Source organism: Ooceraea biroi, chromosome 7, assembly GCF_003672135.1.
Source record: "Ooceraea biroi isolate clonal line C1 chromosome 7, Obir_v5.4, whole genome shotgun sequence".
NCBI lineage: Eukaryota > Metazoa > Arthropoda > Insecta > Hymenoptera > Formicidae > Ooceraea > Ooceraea biroi.
The window spans coordinates 16,009,506-16,031,738 of record NC_039512.1 but is presented as its reverse complement, the minus strand read 5'-3'; the positions used below and the strand labels follow the sequence as shown (position 1 = coordinate 16,031,738).

Genomic DNA, 22,233 nt, shown 5'->3' with positions numbered 1-22,233 from the left:
CATTGCATATTAAAAAAACCGCCATTTTTGTCACGCGATGCGCACACGACATCAAGTAATTTAGAACAGCACTTCGATCTCTTGAATAATCTCGCCTGTATTTCATTTTATTTCGTGTACTTTTCTGTCGCGTCAAACGTGTCTATTTTACACGAATTTTATTCAAAACGAACGTTTAATGATTCACCTAGTCCGAGCCACGTGACTGCACGTGCCTCTTCCATCCTCTTCTCTCTTACCCTATCTCTTTCCTTCGAAACAGATATCGCGGACTTTACGAGTCACGGTTTTTCACAATTTATATTAACATAATCTGCAAATATAATTTGTTTCGAGGTAAGAAATTTCACCCTCTCAAGTTCTTGCGACGCAGCCTGCATTTTAAGTTCCACTCGCGCAAGTCACGCGCATCCCTTCCCCTTCATTGCGCCCGGCCGCACGGTCCGTCTCTCTCTTTCTCTCTCACACGCGACACAGACAGCGCAGCAGCGGAACAGTAGCCTTCGCTGTTCGTCGAAGCGAGTAGCGTGACGGTGGCGGATAAGCGTGCGAGTCGGACTGCCGTCGACGGGCGAGATCAAGATGTACAAAACCATGAGCAATCACCAGGCGAGTCAGGAACACGTACTCGCCGTGTCCCGGGACTTCATCGCGCAGCCCCGTCTCAGTAAGTAAACGCGGGGTTCGACTCGAGGTGTGAGCTACAACAGCCCGAGATCAAGTGGGCGTAGCATCTGATCGATCCAACTGGGTCAGCTGATCGCCGAAAATTTCGTTCCCCCGATTAGTCCGCGCGCGAAAGGTGTCCTGCGGGACAAGCGGTGCATTCCGGCTCGCGGATTTCCTCGCAGGGAGGGAGCAATATCCCCGAGGACATCCGGGAGTCGGCCGATCCTCGAGCTAAGCTATCGTGTAGCGTCATGTGACTGCAGACGACGACTCGTGTGCTCTTGGGCGGTTCGGGTATGGGCGCGTAATTTCGATTATTTTCGTATATTTTTAGGGAATATTGAGCAGCTTTTCGATTGGTGTTAACTGCGAGAATGGCAGATTCGGCTGTGCCTGACGCTTGACGACGTTTTGCTATAATATACGTCGTCAAAAATTATGACATAATGAAACGTGAAAATGTATTATACGTCAATTTAAGTGTCACATGCTTTCCTCAGGAACTTTGAAATAAATGATTAGTAATGAAATCTCTTCAGAGATTGATTCCAGAGTTTCAAAGATGGGCAAAACTGATTCTTAAAAAAATATAAAGCTTCATTTTGATAATAAAAAATATAGTAAAAAAAGATTATATATTAGTTTATAATTTTCATTACTGCATATAAGTATATGCAACTGTAAAATATCACTTCATTTAATTTTTTATTTGTATGTTAAAATTAAAAACTAAAAATGCAAATATTTATATTTCTCTATATCTTAATAAATAAATAAATAAAATATTGTCAAATGGAATAATGTAATAATAGATTAATAATAAGTTTCAGATTGTAATGATCTTTCTGTCATTTCTTTCTAGCATATAAGACAGTATCCGGAGTAAATGGTCCGTTAGTGATATTAGACGAAGTAAAGTTTCCAAAGTATGCTGAAATCGTGGAACTGAAACTCGCGGATGGCTCCTTACGTTCCGGCCAAGTATTGGAAGTATCCGGCTCAAAAGCCGTGGTTCAGGTCTTCGAGGGTACATCGGGCATCGATGCAAAAAATACTCACTGCGAGTTCACCGGTGACATCCTGCGGACTCCAGTGTCCGAGGACATGTTGGGCCGTGTATTCAACGGCTCGGGAAAGCCAATCGACAAGGGTCCACCGATCTTGGCAGAGGACTACCTAGACATTCAAGGGCAGCCCATCAATCCATGGTCCCGTATCTATCCAGAAGAAATGATTCAAACCGGAATCTCGGCCATCGATGTCATGAATTCTATCGCTCGTGGTCAGAAGATTCCGATTTTCTCTGCTGCTGGTCTGCCGCACAATGAGGTACGTCACAAAATATTATTCATTGTCATTAATATTACTTATCTTGAATTGGTGCAGTTAATTAATTCATATTTCAGAACCGAGTCCAATTCTCCGCTGTGAGATTTTCGTCAAATTTCGTCGGATTAAAATTTCACTCGATTTTCCTCTTTTCCACAGATCGCCGCGCAGATCTGTCGTCAGGCAGGTCTCGTGAAAGTGCCCGGAAAATCGGTTCTCGACTCGCACGAGGACAACTTCGCCATCGTGTTTGCGGCGATGGGTGTCAACATGGAGACCGCTCGTTTCTTCAAGCAGGACTTCGAGGAGAACGGCTCCATGGAGAACGTGTGCCTCTTCTTGAATCTGGCCAACGACCCGACGATCGAGAGAATCATCACGCCGCGTCTCGCTCTGACGGCGGCCGAGTTCCTGGCGTACCAGTGCGAGAAGCACGTGCTGGTCATCCTCACCGACATGTCCTCGTATGCCGAAGCGTTGCGAGAGGTCTCGGCCGCCCGCGAAGAGGTGCCGGGTAGACGTGGTTTCCCAGGTTACATGTACACCGACTTGGCTACGATCTACGAGCGCGCTGGCCGAGTTGAGGGCCGCAACGGCTCCATCACGCAGATCCCCATTCTCACTATGCCGAACGACGACATCACTCACCCGATTCCCGATCTTACCGGGTACATCACCGAGGGCCAGATCTACGTCGATCGTCAACTGCACAACAGGCAGATCTACCCACCCGTGAACGTGCTGCCGTCTCTGTCGCGTCTCATGAAGTCCGCCATCGGCGAGGGCATGACGCGGAAGGATCATTCCGACGTGTCTAACCAGCTGGTGAGTTATCACGAGGCACAAGCTAGGAGTTTTACATTTTACGTTAGCTCATTTTAGCTCGCAAGATGAGATTGGCATTTCCTAAAAATTCAAAAACTTCTTTAAAATTCCTGAAAATTTTATTCCAATCCGAAATGCCTTTTACTGTGTGATTACTTCTTATAATTGTACAAATATGTCTTTCAGTATGCGTGTTACGCGATTGGCAAGGATGTCCAAGCAATGAAAGCCGTCGTGGGAGAGGAAGCGTTGACACCGGACGATCTACTTTACCTGGAATTTCTATCGAAATTCGAGAAGAATTTCATCTCGCAGGGTAGCTACGAAAACCGCACGGTCTTCGAGTCACTGGATATCGGCTGGCAACTCCTGCGAATCTTCCCCAAGGAGATGCTTAAGCGAATCCCGGCCAGCACCCTCGCAGAATTTTATCCGAGAGACTCCCGTCATTAATCCACGTCGTTTTAATTATGCGTCTCGCCTTGCGCTTATGCTTGTTCCACTGAAACGTATCTTCTCGTCGGCATTTGTTAATTCGAATAAAATCTGTTTTCGCGAACTTACGTGGAAAGTCGAGGCGATGTGACGGGAGAATAATTAAGGAAAATAATTATACGCTTTCGGATAAAAAAAAATGGAAATGAAGCAACAAGTATAACACCCCGCGTTATACTTGTTGCTAATAAAATATTAAGTTTACAGGACCGTACGCGTTTCTTGATGTTGTGCAATGAGAATGTAAGATAAATAACAGTGATACTGATATTGTAAAGTAAATTGAAAATTTACAACAGATTTATCGCAGTACCTTGCAGCAAGGCAATCCTGCAAGCCGCAAGTCCGAGACTATACACGTTATTTATCATGGAAATGATATACACGCTATATTGTTGAATATATTGTTTCGATATTGACGCATGTGTTGTCTCTCGTGCTTTTGAGCGCAACAGTGCTCACACACGCCAAGCGACCATTGTAAAGTGTAATATATCACTCAGTATTAACATAGAGAGAAAAAAAAACGAACATAGAAGAAAATATATCCACGATCACGTTCTATCGATGCGTTGCCTACATTCCATTGCGAGATTCTTTATGCGAGATTCAGACCGATCGAACAGAAAACTGTTTGACATAATTGTGTACAGTTATATGTCTGGAAAATGTTCTGAAAGCGAAACATTATCGTGTACTGCCTTGCAAAAGGCAAAATGTATATGTTAGAAGTAGAAAATTAAAAGAGAGTTGTTGTCTTTGAAACGCTTCGTCTTTTACTTAAATGGTAGCATTTAATTTGTTGATGGATCAGTTCAATCATTATCTTGTTATTGTATTTTTTTTAATAATTTAATTTTATTACTTTAATAGTAAATTTCTTTTTGAAGAATAGAAAATGTTCTGAAGCATTTAAAATATCAAAAGACCGCAGCCATTATATCAAATTATTATTAGATGCGCAAATTAATTCGGTGCTCTTTTTGAAGAACTTTATTTACAACAAAATAATAAACATTTGCCATCATTTTCTGATACTTTTCTCTATCCATCGAGCAACTAACAAATCCCCGAAAAAGAAAAATTAAATAAAGACTCGAGATATTTCTTCAAAAAGAGCACCGAAAGTACAGGAAGTGTAAGTGGCGCAGCTGCAACGAACATATTGATCGCATCTAGTAAAGTTACAATCAATGATTGAAACTTCAGTTGGATTTGAATCGTTTGAATGGTTGTTTATTCATTCGCGCCATTTATTCAACAACAAATTATGGGACAACAGTTGCTCTTCGGAATGTCTACTTAAACACGTGTGAAATGGTAATACTTTGCAAAATATTTATTTTTTGCTTGTTATCTATTACTTATAAAACGGTTTTTAATATTCCGAGGGAAAAGGTTATGTTGATTGCACGTTTTATGACACGGTTATGTTATTACGTATCTATAACTTGTAGATAAAATATAAATTAAAAAATATGTTACATTCATTTATTCTGAAAGAGATTTATAGTTAATAATTAATAACTAAATGGGGTATATATAATGTATATCTTGTATTTCACATATATTTTGTGTTTTGTATATTAAATGCGCTTCCATTGTATTATTATGTTCCATTAAATCTTGTTATAATATTTTAAAAAACGTAATATCTTTCATGCTCCCGAAGAACGGATTTATCGGTAAATTGCATGTCGCGAAATATTTTTGTGAACATCAGACGGCGATTAATTAACTTATGTTCTTTCCAACATATAAGATTCGATCACTGGCGCCTAGTCAGAGGGGAAAGCGATCATTGCTCTTGGATATATCAGAAGATATCGAGGACCTTTATCTGACCCAGTCAGAAAACTGTGCCCATCAGCCGAAAAGAAGAGCAAAAAATGACAAAGACCTACAGATATCTGAACGCAAGGCTGTTCTTCTTTCTGATAATGAAGTCCATGCGGTGCAAAGAATAATATCGGAGCACGTAAGTTGAGTTGCGAATGATTTTTATTGTCTTTACTTGACATTTCTGTGTGAGAAGAAATATGCTATAGAAATTAATCGTGACTAGGAAGAGAGAGTGAGGAAGCTTCTCAGTAAACCGTTTAAAATACCAATACCTGGGTACCGATTATCGGGTCGGGTTCTTGGAGTACGTCTCTCAGGGCCACGTAGACCACTGCATGATCCCGACGAGCCCAATGCATTGATTGTCTACTCGCCCCCAGAATTGTCCGAGCATGAAAGGCTAAAAGTAGATCAGTATGTACACGTACTTTTTTTTATCAAGTTCTATGTAATATAAAAATACAGATACCAAAGAGATAAAGCTGTAACTGTATGTTTGTATAATTTTTTACAGAACTAAGCTGCTTGTTCACGTAGTTGTGGATCCTGTATTGTGCAATGTGCTAAGGCCGCATCAACGCGAAGGCGTGAAATTTATGTACGAGTGCGTAACAGGTAAACGCATAGAAGATGCCTACGGTTGTATCATGGCAGATGAGATGGGCCTTGGTAAAACGTTGCAATGTATAACTCTGTTGTGGACATTGTTGAAGCAAGGTAAAGCGTCTGAAATTATTAATAAAATTATATTAACGCGGATAATTAATATAATGGCAAGATCATTTGCACAATTGGCAAAATCAGTAATGGAAAAAATACTTACAAAAATTTTCTAAAAAAATGATTGTGTTATTTATAGGGCCAGAAGCCAAGCCACTCATAGAGAAAGCAATCATTGTCGCGCCCAGCTCTCTTGTGAAGAATTGGTACAATGAAATTAATAAGTGGCTAGGCAACAGAGTCAATGCTCTCGCCATCGATGGAGGCAAGAAAGCGGAAATTGACGCTAAGCTCATCAGCTTTATGAAAACCTATAGCGGCCGATGCGTGACACCCGTTCTCATTATAAGTTATGAAACGTTTCGCTTGCACGCGCACGTGTTGCATCAGGACGAGGTGGGCCTCGTGTTGTGCGATGAGGGGCATCGCCTGAAAAATTCCGAGAACCAAACGTACCAGTCGCTGATGGGTTTAAAAGCGAAGAGGCGGGTGTTGCTCAGCGGAACGCCCATACAAAATGACCTCTTGGAGTACTTCTCTCTTGTACATTTCGTCAATCAAGGATTGCTGGGAACCGCGCAGGTAAGTGCAACGTGTATCAACAAAGTCTGTGTTGCGACTCACTCCGATCCATATAACTTCTTCACTCGAATGCTCCTTGCAGGAATTCCGGAGGAAGTACGAGACGCCCATACTGCGCGGTCAAGACGCAGCTGCGACGGACAAGGAACGTGAACTTGCCGGGGAACGTTTAGCCGACCTAGTGTCGATTGTCAACAAGTGTCTCATCAGGCGCACCAGCGCTTTGCTCTCCAAGTATCTACCGTTAAAACACGAGCTCGTGGTATGCATAAAAATGGGAGAGCTGCAAACGCGGCTCTACAAGAATTTTATACAAAGCGATAGTATAAAAAGGTCCATGGAAGGTGTGTATTTTGCAATCTGTCGATTTTGAAGACAGCACGACTGTGTAACAAAGTTACACGGTAACCGAATATATAAAATAATAAAATTATAAATTTTATACTCGCACAGAGAACGATAAGCCGAAGAAGGGAAGCAGCCTCTCTGCGCTCGCTGCCATAACTCTCTTAAAGAAGCTGTGCAATCATCCTGATTTAATATATGATAAAATTATAGAGAAGACAGAGGGATTTGAAAAGGCCGCGAAATTATTGCCACCAAATTACTCGACGAAGTAAGATTTTATTTATCCTTATATGAATGAGAGAAATATATTGTTTTTAATATACGGAATTGTTGCAGGCAGTTGTTACCGGAATTATCCGGGAAACTGATGGTCCTAGACTGTCTGTTGGCGTCTATCAAGACCACGACGACCGATAAGATAGTACTGGTGTCCAACTATACGCAGACTCTTGATTTGTTCGAGAAACTCTGCCACAAACGTTCCTACAATTATGTGAGGCTCGACGGTACGATGACGATCAAAAAGAGAGCGAAAGTAGTTGACAACTTCAATAGCCAGGATAGCGGCGATTTCATATTTATGCTCAGCTCGAAAGCCGGTGGATGCGGTTTGAACCTTATCGGCGCAAACCGCCTCGTAATGTTCGATCCAGACTGGAATCCAGCGAACGATGATCAAGCAATGGCCAGAGTTTGGAGGGACGGTCAAAAGAAGCCGTGTTTCGTTTATCGTTTCCTTTCCGTTAGTAAAAAGCTAATATTTATGACAAATACAGGAATAATTAAGTTTTTATATACTTTGTTTTTACATTTTTATCTTTTTTAAATTAATCTATTTTATGATCAAACTTAATGGTAAAATATAAACAGGGCAAGAAGAATCTAAGACGCAATTAACAGTACGAAAAATTAGTAGTACAAATACATTGAATAATATATTTGCATTATGCATTAAAAAATTTGTCAACCGTATCTCAAATATCTGTTTACATTATTGATTGCATAGGGTTCCTACATGTAAAATGGCAAATTTTTATTTGATATTTTTAGACTGGAACGATAGAAGAGAAAATATTTCAAAGACAGGCTCATAAAAAAGCATTGAGCTCCACGGTGGTTGATCAGGAGGACGATGTAGCGAGACATTTTACCATAAACGACCTCCGCGACTTATTCAAATTGGAGGAAAATACCGTTTCGGATACGCACGCAAAGTGAGTACGAAATAGGGAAGATTTCTTTCAATAATATAATTCATGGAACAATATAACATAACATTTTTTTTATTTATTCAGATTTAAATGCAAACGTTGTGTCAATGGTACTGAAGTGAAGGGTCCTCCAGAACAATCCGATTGTAATTCCGATCTGTCCGACTGGCGACACTCACACAATCCACGGCATTTACCGGATATACCGTTACGACAGTGTTGGTCTAGCGGTATCTCGTTCGTTTTTCATCACCGTTCACACGAACAAGTAAAATGATTCGTAGGACTTTGATAGTTTGTTCTGTTACATCAAAAATTACTTGATAATATTCATAAAAGATATTACGACTACAGAGCTAGAATATTTCAAATTTATTTTTACAGTAGTCATTCAGGATACACAAATTCATATGTATAAATAAAAGAAATTTATCATTTTAGAAAGATATACGTGTTTTATATCGTGCAAAGCGATTCCAGAGCTAAAGATTCATAAAATATTTTTTCTCGAAAATGTAGTTATAATATCTTTTATTAATGCCATTATTAATATATATCTTACGTATTTAAATTTTGTATAAATAAATCATTTTCTACGTCCAGGTTTCCTCCACGAGAATAAAGCAGAAAAATAAAATTGTGTCTGTGTGCGCGCGTGTACACACACGCACGCACAATTTTATTTGATATATCTTTTAATGTCTTGCTAAATGTTATGTAAATATAGGTCATTAAGTAATAAAATATTCAAGACATTAAAGGAGATAAATAAATATTCAAGTTACATGTAGATTGATTAGAGCCAACATTTATGCGCCTTCACGATAAATTATGGCAATTGCGTTTCGTTCCTTCATCAATGTGATATTGTTCTAATAATAAATCAACTGCAAGCTAAACTACACGCGCATTAAGATTTCCCGAAAGCATCTTGGCACCGCCCGCGCTATTACGCATTCGTGGAAAAGGAAATCGTCGAGTCACGCAACCTGCGTTTCCCCTGACCGGACGTTTTCAGCACGAGTGATACAGGGCGCAGCGTCACGTCTTTCGCAAAAGCTCCGCGCCTGTGCCACCGCGTTGATGCTCAGGAATTTCGTGCCGCACGACGGGACGCACGCGGGACGAGGGGGAGCGGGAAGTGGCCTGGCTGGAGGGTAGGAGCGGCCGAGTGATGGAGGGGCGGTCACGTGGCCGGCGATCGAGGCCGGCGATTGGCCGAGCCGCAGGCGGCGTCGAGCGTCGCTTTCCCTTCTGGCCCGCCGCTCGCTCGTCCCGAGCGTCGGAGCGGTTCCCGCGACGAGCGTCTGGCTCAGAGGCTCAGAATAGTTGCAGATGTGGCCATGTTTAGTTTGATCTCCGAAGTTTTCGCTCATCGGCATATTACGACTGCTTCATTTTGCTATTATCTGCTGAGCATAGTAATTTGCCCGAACATCTCGCCGTACTCTTCGTCTTACCCGCAGCTGCGTTGATCTCGTTTTACTTTCCGCATGCCGTTTATCACGCTCTTGCCGAGAGAACCCAAATCCGAACGACGCGGGGACGCGAGAGAAACAGGGCCGAGCAGAGGCACGCGTTTCTGCCATTGTCGTCGTCGTCGCGCTAATCGTCGTCGCTTCGTCGCTGCCGACGTGGCATCCTCGGAGCCAGACGGATCCGTGACACGCGGTCGTCTCTGTAAATTCGCTCGGTCGTCGCTCTTTCGGCAAGGATTCCGCGTATCGGGGAAGCATCGTCGCTCCCGATCTCGGACTCTCTCTCTCTCTCTCGCACTCGCTCAGGAAAGCCGAAAATCGTGCTCTCGTACGGCTGCAAAATTGTAGGAGTGAAAGCATCGTCGGGAAGGGAGGGGTGAGGGGATCGTCGCCGACGGAGCAAAAGCGTGTTCTTTTTTTTGGTTTCTTTCTCCTCCTCGAGGAGGACCGTGTCGCACGCACGCGCGTTCCCATTCTCGGCGCGTCGCACTTCCGTTCCGGACGGCAACACCGCGCACGCGCGCGTACGTGATCGCACACGCAACGACGCCACACACGCGCACACACGAGAAACAGAGACGCGGGGTGGTAGGTAGGTAAAAAAGATAATCGCCACGAGAGACGAGCCCGCGACGAGCGTTCGTCGTTTGGCACAGCCATATGCCACGTCAGCTAGGATGACGTCGTTCTCGCGACTGCGAGAAAACGAAGATCGCGCGATCTGACCGAATTCCATTGCACGTGGGCCTTTTGGGCAGGAGAGAATTACCGCGAGGGAGAGAGCTCTCGCACTAGTGAAAATCGTATCGCCGCCCTTCGGAAACGAGCGAAGGGTAAACGTCGACCTGGAGAGTGCAATAACGTACACTTTTACAGTTTCGTAAGCCTGGGGAGGGGGGGGGGGAACCCATCGAGAGTCGGGCTCGAGAATCCTCGTGAGAGAGAGGAAAACCGAGTAGAGAGAACGACGCGACGGAAGGGTCGCGCAATTGTCGCAAGTTTTCGGAAAACCAGGAAAATCGTTTACGTGCTTCTATTGCGTGAAAGAAAGAGAGAGAGAGAGAGAGAGAGAGAGGGAGAGGGAGAAAGACGAGAGCGGATCTTTTTCGCGATCATGTACACGGGGAGCGCGGGTATTAAGCTCTCCTAAATGCTAGCGTTCGGGCAGCGCGATCATCCCGGAGCAAAGACCTGTCGAGTGTGGTCGGGCGAATCGATCGTATGATCGCCGTCTCTGCCGATCGGGACGGCCGCCGCAGTGCTGATATAGAAAACTTGTTCACTTCGGTGTACCGAGCGAGAGCGCACGCACAGATCGAGATCGATCTGCAGAACCGAAAAATGGCAGTAGAGAGTGTTTCCGCGGCTGAGACTCTAATCCAAAGGTTTGCCTCCTATACTACTACATTACGTATATTTTTTTTATTCCGCCGACGGGACAGAAAGGAGCGAGGAAAATTTCGCGAGTGACTCATCATCGACTTCGACGTACATAATACACGTGTATATATATATATATATATATACACACACGCACACGCACGTACACACACACACACACACGTATATTCTCAGCTTGCTCCCACTTCAACGGCCCTCCATCCCTCGCGACATTCCCCCTGTTCATTCCTCCCTCTCTTGCCCAATTCGAGCAATATGTTCCGCCAGAACGCGACAAAGAGAGCACTCGGTCGATTCCGACACGCTTTGCGCTCCCATTTTCCGCAAGGACGGCGGTTTTTAGCATTCGAATTTCGTGGCCTTCCTCGCGACGATTCGAAGAAGCGTGTCCGTCGAGTCAATCCCGTTTTCTCTCGGCGCAGGTCGCGTCATCGATTTTCGCGTCCGTGCTTCGGGGTCAAGGTTTCGCCTTACGGCGCTTAAAATGGCGACGCAATTTATTTTCGAGCCAATTCCCGGCGGATTATTTTCGAAACCGGGTCGCATCGCGGTTCCGGTGAAAGGCGTGCGACAATCGCGCTTTTCTCTCTTTGTAGACCGAAATCGGATTTTATTAGCTCGGCTCGGATCTCACGATCACGAGCCTGTGGAAATTTCTGTCTGGGAAACAGGAAGAATGCGTGACGGAACATAGATCGATCGTCATTCAAGTCTCGGCTGTATAGATAGCTACTTTGAAGCTCTTCTTCCTTGCCCTCTGCCTCCCCTCCCAACATCCTGTTTTCACGAAGCACAATGCACACAAATAGGATGGAAAACAAACGTTCTCTTGAATTTTTCGTTTTAAGATGTATCATACTTTTTTCTCTTTAATGTCTTGCTTTAATCTTTCAGTTAATTTAAAATAAATTACTCTTCAACACAAATATCAGCATTCTTGGATAAAAAAAAATGATAAAAAGTAAATTTTATCGACTTGTCGAGACTGTATAAAAAAATTAATTACAAATTAATGTTTCATGAATTGAACTTGAAAGATTAACAAATTAATAATAGATAATTAAAATATAAAGGCATGCGAAGGTAGTATACGGTAGATTCAAGTCACCCGGTATACACACACTCCTACGCCACGCAAGACAGACGGACAGACGCTCGTGAGATCTTTAGTCTCCTTCCTCTTGACACGCGCGGCACGCAAATACGTGTACACGCACGCAATACATCCATCGGACGGACTGACAGGAAAAGAAAGAGAAACGCTTCAATGAACGAGAATCGACACGCGAAGAATTTCTGGACGTATGTCCCCCGCCGTGGCATCATCGGCTTTAATGTTGCCCTTAAATGCTGCAACGATGACAATGCTGAAAACAATACGTGATGGTCTTTCCATGTTTGCTAATATGACTCGATGGTTATGACGATTCGTCATAATAATGATGATGATGATGATGATCTGCTGATGAATTGATGATAATGATGACCCGATGAATGATGCGGTAAGGCAACGCCAGTCTTATAATTCCCACTCGCCATTTACACGGCGACGGTTTAATGCTATACTACGGCATCTCTATGCATGAATCAATTCGATTGTTAATCGATGATTTATGAGATGGATGATTTTACATGTGGAAATGCGGATATCGAAGGCGGATATAATTTCGGTGAGTTCTATTTGCCGTAGGCAACACACGAGACGACCTTATACCGAGTGTCGTGTTTCGTTCATCGAGAGTAAACGTAACAGTCTTATCGTCGCACGTTTATCATATCTGAATCTCTGTTCTCGATGAAGTTCTGTTAATTATACTACAAATATACTCGATACATTGTATATATTTATAGTATGGGTAGTCATGATAGTATAAACGATATGATTTGATTCTTCTTCTAAAAGTTCGATTTTGTTGCGCATCTTGTTTCGAGAATTCGATATATATATATATTTATAGTAGAGACATATATATAAATATATACTATAAATATATTCCAATTATTCTTCCAATTATTAAATATTTTTCCAATTCGCAATTTAAGTAGCTCTTCTCGGAGTCGCATCTCTCGTTTATATGACGTAACTAGGCTTATACATAAGTATATGCGTCGCACGAGCTTCTCGAGTGGTTCCTCCCCCGTCTTCGGGGGGCTTGAAGCCGTCGACAATTTTCCGCGTTTCCGCGGAAAAATCTCCCTCCGTCCCCCTGCATCGCTAGTCGTTTGCCGTTGGCGACGCGTAACGCGTTCTCGCGACGTCAGAATTTCATGTTTCCGATATATCGATTTTATTCCGTGCTCGGGTTTTTTCCCCCGTTTATCCATATTATCGTCGCGGGTGTTTACGGCCGTGATTCAGTGCGGCGTCCTTATGCAGAGCACGCAGCTGCGATTCCCACCGGATTGTCATTGATCGGTTTCTTTATCGGGTGCGCAACTTCGTTTCGCACCTCGGACATACGTATGTCGTGCCCCTGGCAATCTATCCATCGAGAACCGATGTTTTCGGCGTGGTCAGTAACGCGACGCTGCCCACGATATAGTCCGCTCGATCCGAGTTCCCTCTCCGCGCGACCGTGTTACGTCCGTGGTCAGCCGACCGACTTGCTCAATGACTGCCTTCACTGCTATATCATCAATTTGTCCTTGGTGACAATCATGATTATCTCCACATGAATTCACCCTCAACGTCAGTTTTAGCCCTCTGCAAAAGTTTGTTGAGGGACACGCACGTCACGCACACGATAGTCCGACAGGCTATTATGAATAATGACGAGGTGATAACGCATAACATGGAGTACGAGTCATGATAGTATAAACGATACGTTTGATTCTTCTTATAGAAGTGCGAGCTTTTCATCACAGATTTTGTTTGCGCATCTTGGTTGGGGAATCCGATGCTGGACGATCGCGATTATCGAGCAATTAATTTTTTAAGTAATGAGATTGAAAAATATTCCTACATCGTGACATTGATGTATTAGTTTCAGGAGTAACATCAGCCGAACTTGTTCATCATTATCTCACGCAGCAGCCTCGTATGAATAATATATTAAACAATACATGGAAAAGAAAATATATATCCTTTAGATGACTGTAAAAGATATATCTAAAAGATATAACATATCTGTTTTACATTACTTAATAATCACAGAATTATAAGTCTACTGTCAGTAACAATAACATCAATAATAATAATAAAATTATCATTGAAGATTTTATAATATATAATGCAGTTCACCCACACATTAATAATCTTAAAAACGATTTTAATATCAGAAATGGAAAAATGCAGGAAATGTTTTAAATATATCAAAGCATTGTCATCGTTGCAGCTATTGAATTTTATGTATAAATATCTTACATATTATAATAATTTATAATTTTACTTACAATTATATATCTATAATTGTATTAAACAAAATAATTATCCCTTATGTACTAAATCCGAAATAGATATAGAATAGAAATGGATGTTACATTAAAGATTTATATATGTATCTAGTCACAAAAGATACCTAACTATTACAAATGCAATAAATCAATGCATAAAGGGTAATTCACAAATCTTCGCAATTATTTTTTTATATTATCGTAATCTCTCTTTTCTTATAAATGTGCAACAGCAATGATAACGATTTGGAAGATGGTGAGATTCCATCAGATGAAGACGACGAGCCAGTTACCCGGGCAGCGAATGATGTACCGGAGACCGTCGTCAAGTCGACATCGAAACCAGAACCCGTGAAGACTAAAACCTTCGATGCAAAGTTGAACAAAAATAAAAGGCAGCAGTCTATGCAGGTAGCTAATAAGCAAGAGCGATTCTTAAAGTATAAGGGTCCAACTGAAGATTGGGCTGGAGATGTCGAGAAAGCCATTAAGGCTGCGATGGAAGAGGACGGGAGGAATCAGGAGCCGAAACCAAAGAACAAGAATAATAGGAACAAAATGAGAAAAAGGGTTCGCGATGAAAAAGATGAGGATCGTGGCAAAGATCAAAAAGTACGTAACACGATGTCGAATTTTATTTGAACAGATGTGCTGTACATATTATTTATTTTACACCAAGTTCGTTTTGTTAAAGCTGCGAAGTTTACTTGTGCTTGATTAAATTTTGCAATTTTACAGAAGCGGAAATTGAGTGACGATGAAAACGCCAATGAGGATGAGGATGAAATGCTCTTTGTACGAGGAGCTTCACCCATCAGGAAGGATGCTGAAAATAATTCTCCCAGGCATACAAGCGAGCATGAAACGTTTGAAAACAATTCGGAGTACGAAGAGAAGCCTACTATAACTCGACACAGAGAAAACGATAACAAACGTACAGGGCGCGGAGGAGGAGGAGCAGGGGGCGGCGGAGGTGGAGGAGGCGGTAGCGGTAATGAAGAATTAATATCTGTTTTATTATTGCACAATCGCATAATTAAAATGCCATTAATTATTTCAATATCTTGTTTATCTATCAATTTCTATCAATTCTATCTATTAATATAGCATTCGACTAAAATATAACATATATAGTCTTTATATAATGTTATTAAATTAATTTAATAATGTTGTTAAATTTATTTAATGTTACTAAATTCTTTTATAATACATAATTAATTTTTTTATAATACACAATTAAGACGTCTAGTCTTACAATTTATGTAGAATTTATTACCTTTTAATTGTGTTACGTTTCTAACGCTTTTTTCTATGTATATTGTAACAGGTCGTCGTGGTGGCAAAAACGAACGCGGTAAGAACAAGAATCGCCAAATGCGAAATGACCGAAACGGCCGTCGACAGCAGAACAACGATCACGGGCAAGAAGTAGACACGATTTGCGTATACTATATGCAAGGGAAGTGTCACAGGGGCGACGATTGCCCGTTTTCGCATAATGCTTTGCCACCTAGAAAGATGGAACTGTGCAAGTTTTATCTCATGGATTGCTGCGCGAAGAGAGACAAGTGTCTCTACATGCATCATGATTTTCCGTGCAAATTCTTCCACACGGGTCTTAAGTGCACTCAGGGCGACAATTGTAAATTTTCGCACGAACCACTCAACGAGCAGGTATTATATTATATAATTTTATAATTTCACAATTTGTATTATATTTGGCAGAAAATAGTTTTTTATGACGCTAGTAAAAAATTAAAAGAATAATGGAAATGAGTGCGTAATTTATTATCGTAAATGATTAAAACATTTTTCTGTGCATTTAGATAAAGAGTATCCTCCTGAAGCACTTGGAAACCGCACCAAAGGAAATCCTTGGCGATTTTCCAAGATTGAGTAGAGAAGGTGCAATATTAATGATAAATAATACTGCACGTTCTATAGCTCAAGGTCAGGATACAGGAAATCCAAAGATTCCCAGTCTGTTTGATTTGAATTTGTCAGCACCTACAGAAAAGAATGACGAAAAAGAGGAAAGAGGTAACTAATAAAACTATATAAAAATTATTTAGGATTAGTTAGGATATTTCAAGCAATACATCAATTTTTATGTTTGTTAAGTCTATATATTTGTTCTAATAAATTAATCTTAGTTAAATTTCTCACATTACCACTAAAATTATTCAATTTTAATTTACTAAAATATTTATTAAAATAATGTAATTAATAATTTAATTTATACAGAGGAACAAGTAAATCATCAGAAGTCCAACGTGAGAGAGAGGAAACCTTCTGGAAAAAAGACACGATGGGGGTCCGACGAGGACAGAGTTCCTTACGAGCAAATAATGCTACTGCAATCGGCAAATATAAACGAATTAGGTTTTCAACTTCCAAACGCTGCGTTAGGTCTAGCCACGCAGCAACAAGTACAAAAGCAAGTTGTAGCACCGCCTGTAGATTTCTATAGCGAAAGAAGTGTGGAGTCAAATAAAAGTGTACATAAGACAAAGGAAGATTATACAATTGACGACGACGTGTTAAACGTAAGTATTGTTATATAAATTTGTATTATAATATTTATGATTGGAAATGAAATTTGAAAGAGTGTAAAATAATTGATACGATAACATATTTGATTTATATTTGTATAGAAAAAGAGAAAAGACGTAGACTTGCGGCAATTGCTGAACGCGAAAAAACCACCGCCCGTTTATAGTATAGCGGACAAGGTGGCAAGTCTGACGAAAAATAAAGTCGACGACGAGAGCGACCAGGATGAAGAATCGGAACTCGTTATCGAAATGCCGACTGAGGACGAGGACAAGGAGAAAGGAAAGTTTTCTAATGAGCAAGGTAAGATTATTTTATTTGCTAGTACATTTTTCTTATAAACTGTACTTTATATTTTATATAAATTTTATATATATATATTGCTCCGTAAGAGTTTTTATTTCTATTAATATAATTTACGAAAAAATATTACATATTAATTACTTTAAATTAAATTTAATAATCTATATAGACAATCATACAAGTGCGTGTAGAATAATTAATAATTTGTATTTGTGTTCGTGTTTAATATAGGTGATCAAGTCCATAATGTCTCTTTCTCGTCTATGGATGAGCATGAGGCGGCGCCACCTCACTTGCCAAAGAAAGCTCAGGAATTATTTATGCGGATACAACAACAGCAACGTGCGGCTCAGGATAGCTTTAAGAACATAGACAGCGATTCTATCGCACGTCAGAACGATCAGATCGTCGAGGATTGGTATTCGGATGATGAGGATGACGACGACGACGACGAAGGTGGCAATCTCACCATAGTAGATAACTCGAAGGAGGAGATCGAATCCATAGAAAAGACTCCGAGCGTCGTCATCAAGGAGGAGTTCCCGTCTACGTCATTGGCGTCCAACGTGCCACAGCCAGCTGCCATCGTAGATAAAGTCGGCGACTTGAGCAAGATCGACATCAGCGCCGAGGTGTCGAAATTGCTGTCTACCCTGAAAGCACAGAGCTCGACAAGCAGTAAAACGCAGCAAGCGTCGAGCTCGCATCAAGATCCATCGAAGGCTAAGTCGATGCAGGACTGCAAGGTAGAGGGCGAGACATCGAGTCCAAGATCATCGCCGAACCCGAGTCTGGCCGCAACGTCCGTGTCTAGAGATCCGCGGATGTCCAACAGAGATCCCCGACAACGGCGGGATGAGCAGAAGCCGAGCAGTCCGAGCGTGTCCGACGCCAGGAGGGAATCGCAAAAACCTCTCAGACTGGAAACGAGCATTTACAGTTCTGGTATCACCGCGATGGACGCGAACATGGACACCGATCTCCGGACGAGGGCGGACCAGGACCTCAGACGGCAGGACATGGACTTCCGGCAGCGCTTTCAGACGGGCGACTTTGGCGACACCGATCTCCGCGTGAAATCCGACGTGGACCTGCGTCAGATATTAAGTCTGCCGTTCAAACCGGCGCCCGCGCACGTGCCATGCACCGAGATCGACGCGAGCATAGCGTCGCATCCGCCGATGCCGTACAAGGTATACGTGGTCGACATACCCAGGCCGGACTACACCGGTCTCAAGCTGACGAAGAACGACGCTCAAGTGAAGTACGATCCACGTCTTCGTAAAATCTTCCGCATCCCCAGACCCGAGCAGCTGGCCGACTCGCCGATGTCGCCGCCGCCGCAGAACAAGCCGGACACACCGAAATCACCGCCGCAGTGCGTGCGCTCGGATCCGCGACGGAAAACGCTCGAGGCGGCCGCTTCCAATCAGTCGTTATCTTCGCAGAACACGATGAATCCTTCCATGATACCCAAGGGTATGCAGCCACCGCCAATGGAGACGATGGGGCCTAACATGGGCCTCGGTCCTGCTGGTATGCCGATGGGGCCACCTGGCATGCCGGGTAATGGGCCACCGGGTGGCATGCCAGGACCACCGCCGAACATAATGGGCCCGATGGGTCCTCCGAATCATCCGATGGGCATGAACAACATGGGTCCGATGGGACCCATGATGAACGCCGGACCTATGCCACCGCAAAATATGCCGCCTATGGGTATGCCGCCTGCTGCTGCAATGGGTATGAACGGACCCGTAATGCCGCCGCAGGGCCAGATGAATTTCGATCCGCGTTTCAATGTACAGCGTAACAACGGGGCTGGATTGCTAGGTCCCGCGCCGGGTCCTTTCGGCCCGGACGTGAATAATTCTTACGAGGGCGGCCCACCTTATCCCGGCGGTGGCAATTTTAATAACTTCGGACCTGGCGGACCTGGCGGACCTGATCCCGGTATGGGCTTCAATCCGAACGGATCGAACGGGCCGAATTACGGGCCGATGAGCGGCGACGGTCCGGAATGGGGCACCGGCGGCAACAGACGCGGTGGTCGTATTCGCAGGCGGAACCGCAACAGGACCAACATGGTGACCAATAATTGAACGACTTTACAAACAGTAGGTACATAGTCTAAGTACCTGATGACAATTCTCATTATTCGGGCGATCGAATGTGTATCCGCATGCGCATAATACAAAACACTAAAGTTTTTACTATATCAATAATGACGATCTTATTATAACGTGATTCTTTAATGCAAAGAACTGCTACGTGTATAATCTGTTCCTTATGAATCTTATGGATCATTGGCTTCCGTTTGAAGGATATTAAAACCCTAGAACTTGGTCGGAGAAAGATGTTTTGTTATTACGCACATCATGCACGATGTAGAAGATTATTGACATCGACGATCGGCATGGGGGAAATTAAGATGAGATTAAAAAAGCTGAATGACGGAGAATTGATATACGGCTCAACATACGTAATTCCTCAATTGTTGTGTAACAAACGCGGCGGGGAAGCTACGAGCATGTAATATTCGCATATAATAATATTGTAACATTTAGAATGTACCGTACTGAACACATCCATTAATCTAGTTGTAAATTATTGCATAATAATTCTCGACATTAGTTGAATATAATCCATAAGCGTATTTATACATAGATGTTGATTATGTGTAGTCGCTCGTTTATATATAATAAAAAAAGACATACTTTAGCACGTAATTCGCGTTGAAATAATTGAGCAAGAGAGCAAGCAGAGATGACGATGCATATACGATTGAGTTGATGATCTTATTGTCTTCCATATATGTGACACGCGAGTGCCCTGCGACTTGCAAGACACGCGTTTCTCTTTCCACGGCTTGCGCGTAATTCGGTCTATTTCAATTTGCTCATATATTATTCAAATTCGATACGTACGAAATCTTCGTCTTATATTGCGGGAATAGGAGAGGCGAGACGACACGCTACGAACATTAATGCAATATTTTATAAAGGCAAGTAAAAGAATATTAATAATAATTGCGAGGCGATGAGCACAGCAGGAATATACTTTCTACGCGAGAAGGGGGTGCGAGAGAAAAAAAGAGAGAAAAAGCAGACATGTGACTAAATCTTAACTATCTTCTCAGAGATCATGTCGAGATCGCAGAGACCGTGATACTTGGAGCAATACGAGCGCTCTGCACTCTCGCACACCCTCGCTGCAAGTTATTACTTAATCACACTTAGTCGCATAAGTTTCCGCGAGTTCAAATAATATTATTATAATGTTCTGCTGTAGAGCAGAGATTTTTAGGTGTACGTATTTCCTCCTTTAGTATAATTCTAGAGATAGGTATGGTACATCTAATTGCTAAATTATTTAGGTGCATATACACACACACATTATTCGATGTTAATCTGTACTAGGATTATATTTACGTTTATTATTAATATTATTGCTACATTATGATGTAGAATGAAAGTACATTTGTGACAGTTGACTATTGTATAGTAAGACTTTTGTACAGACGAGAACGATTACTGATGCGAATGCGAGTTTTCGGTGCTTTTTCTTTCAAATAATGTAAATATTATTGTGTATGAATTCTCTTCGCGCTTTTCAAAATACTATATGATAGATGTATCTAGACATAAGAAATGGAAGATTTTTATACAATATATATCTTACGCAAAGATTTGTATCTTTTTTTTGCTAATGTATTCCTGTTTTCTTTTTCCCAGTTAGAAACAAGCGGCAATTTTAATTGCGTTCTATTTTATCGGTTGTGTCTGTTAATGTACAATAGAGCTCAGAGGATCAGCCCGTATCGTCGACAAATCCAATCGTGCGTCCATCTCGTCGTCCAATTCTCCCACTATCGCTCTGAAAGATACATCACAATTGATCAATTTACACTTTTACAGGTGTTTATGTTCATTATTTATTTTCCTAGATTTTCTTAAAAATAAATAAATAGAAAATTCCTTTTTTACTCAAGTATATAATAATAAACAATAATGTGATAATATCGAAAGAAGTGATATACATTATAAATTATAAAAATTAAGATTGCTTATTGATTATAATTTAGTTTTAGAGAGTATGTACTTACACATTGTCTCCTCTGATGATGTGTAGGCCCAAAACAACTTGCTCCACTCCCTGAGTCGTACTATAAACTCGTTCATGTGATTCATCAAGGATTATATTGATAGTTTGGTCAAAGCCTTTTAATGTGCCCTAAAAGAAAAGTTTGATTTGAGACGAAATTAAACACAAAGCTATTACTATGAATACAAAAATATAATTGACTTCTGTTATATTTAAGTTGTGATATATGATCATTTTGATTTTATTTCTTACAAATAGAATATTCTTTAAATATCGTTGAAAAATTATAGAATGCAATTAGTTTTAGCATTTAACATATATATATATGTTAAATGCTAAAACTGCTGCTGCTAAATATTCACAATATTTTGTGTGTGTGTATATATATATATATATATATATATATATATACACAAAAAATATTATAGAATATTATCACACACACAGCAACCAGCAGTGAATATTTCTATAAAATTCGAATCCATAATTATGAATTGCTTGTACATGTAAGTCGGCACATTTGCGACTCTGCAAATTTATATACTTACAATAAAATTTCTACCGTCCGACGTGATAATAGAAACCGTATCTAAACGCTTTTGTTTAGGTAAATACATATTTCATCATGTTTGTCAAATCGGTTGAAGACAGTAAACAATATAAAAAGGATACGATTTACGTAGCTCTCTAATCCTGACGCCATATCTATAATTATTTTTCTATCAAAAAGTACATTAACGAATCATCAACTCCGTCGAACACAAGCCATTAGTTCAAACAAGTTGCTAAAAGGACTGCAAATTATAGAACATTACAATCTTTAAATCACATCAAACGATCATTTAGTACCATATATACTACATACACAGTAGCGTAACTCGCTTTTAGAGGTTAGTTGAATTAAAATGCGCATGTGTGCAAAATTAAGAATGGCGTCCAATGGCACGTATTTTCCTCGTAACGAGCAACCAATCAGAAGT

The 22,233-nt window shown here is 41.4% G+C and overlaps 4 protein-coding genes across 7 annotated transcripts; 3 read left to right on the top strand and 1 right to left on the bottom strand.

Moving 5' to 3' along the window:
* Positions 1-475: 475 nt before the first annotated feature.
* Positions 476-4,083, top strand: LOC105274872 (V-type proton ATPase subunit B). Its single transcript, XM_011331340.3, has 4 exons — positions 476-667; positions 1,532-1,998; positions 2,158-2,823; positions 3,010-4,083. Exons 1-4 carry the CDS (start codon positions 583-585, stop codon positions 3,274-3,276), a joined length of 1,485 nt encoding a protein of 494 aa, XP_011329642.1. The 5' UTR covers positions 476-582; the 3' UTR covers positions 3,277-4,083.
* A 411-nt stretch (positions 4,084-4,494) lies between these two features.
* LOC105274864 (DNA repair and recombination protein RAD54-like) lies at positions 4,495-8,920 on the top strand. The gene is made up of 10 exons (XM_011331330.3): positions 4,495-4,638; positions 5,081-5,296; positions 5,384-5,574; positions 5,675-5,877; positions 6,020-6,462; positions 6,545-6,806; positions 6,916-7,078; positions 7,147-7,552; positions 7,861-8,024; positions 8,106-8,920. Exons 1-10 carry the CDS (start codon positions 4,636-4,638, stop codon positions 8,296-8,298), a joined length of 2,244 nt encoding a protein of 747 aa, XP_011329632.1. The 5' UTR covers positions 4,495-4,635; the 3' UTR covers positions 8,299-8,920.
* Positions 8,921-9,296: 376 nt separating this feature from the next.
* On the top strand, positions 9,297-20,835 carry LOC105274829 (protein suppressor of sable). 4 transcript variants are annotated; one of them, XM_011331283.3, is made up of 9 exons: positions 9,297-9,442; positions 10,657-10,884; positions 14,527-14,905; positions 15,032-15,284; positions 15,621-15,967; positions 16,120-16,333; positions 16,538-16,839; positions 16,948-17,149; positions 17,381-20,835. In XM_011331283.3, exons 2-9 carry the CDS (start codon positions 10,721-10,723, stop codon positions 19,249-19,251), a joined length of 3,732 nt encoding a protein of 1,243 aa, XP_011329585.1. In that variant the 5' UTR covers positions 9,297-9,442; positions 10,657-10,720; the 3' UTR covers positions 19,252-20,835. The 4 variants fall into 4 exon arrangements, with proteins under 4 accessions (XP_011329585.1, XP_011329601.1, XP_011329593.1 ...); XM_011331291.2 differs by lacking the exons at positions 9,297-9,442; positions 10,657-10,884 and adding exons at positions 12,582-13,677; positions 13,885-13,938; XM_011331299.3 differs by lacking the exons at positions 9,297-9,442; positions 10,657-10,884 and adding an exon at positions 10,891-12,202.
* Positions 20,568-22,136, bottom strand: LOC105274857 (U6 snRNA-associated Sm-like protein LSm8). The gene is made up of 4 exons (XM_011331321.2): positions 21,926-22,136; positions 21,802-21,842; positions 21,255-21,382; positions 20,568-21,025 (listed from the first exon to the last, which is right to left on the bottom strand). The coding sequence occupies exons 1-4, from the start codon at positions 21,954-21,956 to the stop codon at positions 20,935-20,937; spliced, it is 291 nt and encodes a 96-aa protein (XP_011329623.1). The 5' UTR covers positions 21,957-22,136; the 3' UTR covers positions 20,568-20,934.
* Between the last annotated feature and the right edge of the window lie 97 nt (positions 22,137-22,233).

Bases quoted from the DNA above. Each gene is read 5' to 3' on its own strand.
- LOC105274857 (XM_011331321.2), bottom strand. From the start codon at position 21,956: ATGGCGTCAGGATTAGAGAGCTACGTAAATC. The intron at 21,843-21,925 runs GTATCCTTTTTA...AAAAGCGTTTAG, and splicing joins ATTAGAGAGCTACGTAAATC to ATACGGTTTCTATTATCACG. The intron at 21,026-21,254 runs GTAAGTACATAC...TGTATCTTTCAG, and splicing joins ATCATCAGAGGAGACAATGT to AGCGATAGTGGGAGAATTGG.
- LOC105274872 (XM_011331340.3), top strand. From the start codon at position 583: ATGTACAAAACCATGAGCAATCACCAGGCGAGTCAGGAACACGTACTC. The intron at 668-1,531 runs GTAAGTAAACGC...ATTTCTTTCTAG, and splicing joins CATCGCGCAGCCCCGTCTCA to CATATAAGACAGTATCCGGA. The intron at 1,999-2,157 runs GTACGTCACAAA...TCTTTTCCACAG, and splicing joins CTGGTCTGCCGCACAATGAG to ATCGCCGCGCAGATCTGTCG.
- LOC105274864 (XM_011331330.3), top strand. The intron at 5,297-5,383 runs GTAAGTTGAGTT...AATCGTGACTAG, and splicing joins AAAGAATAATATCGGAGCAC to GAAGAGAGAGTGAGGAAGCT. The intron at 5,575-5,674 runs GTATGTACACGT...AATTTTTTACAG, and splicing joins GAAAGGCTAAAAGTAGATCA to AACTAAGCTGCTTGTTCACG.
- LOC105274829 (XM_011331283.3), top strand. From the start codon at position 10,721: ATGATCGCCGTCTCTGCCGATCGGGACGGCCGCCGCAGTGCTGATATA. The intron at 14,906-15,031 runs GTACGTAACACG...GCAATTTTACAG, and splicing joins ATCGTGGCAAAGATCAAAAA to AAGCGGAAATTGAGTGACGA. The intron at 16,334-16,537 runs GTAACTAATAAA...TAATTTATACAG, and splicing joins TGACGAAAAAGAGGAAAGAG to AGGAACAAGTAAATCATCAG.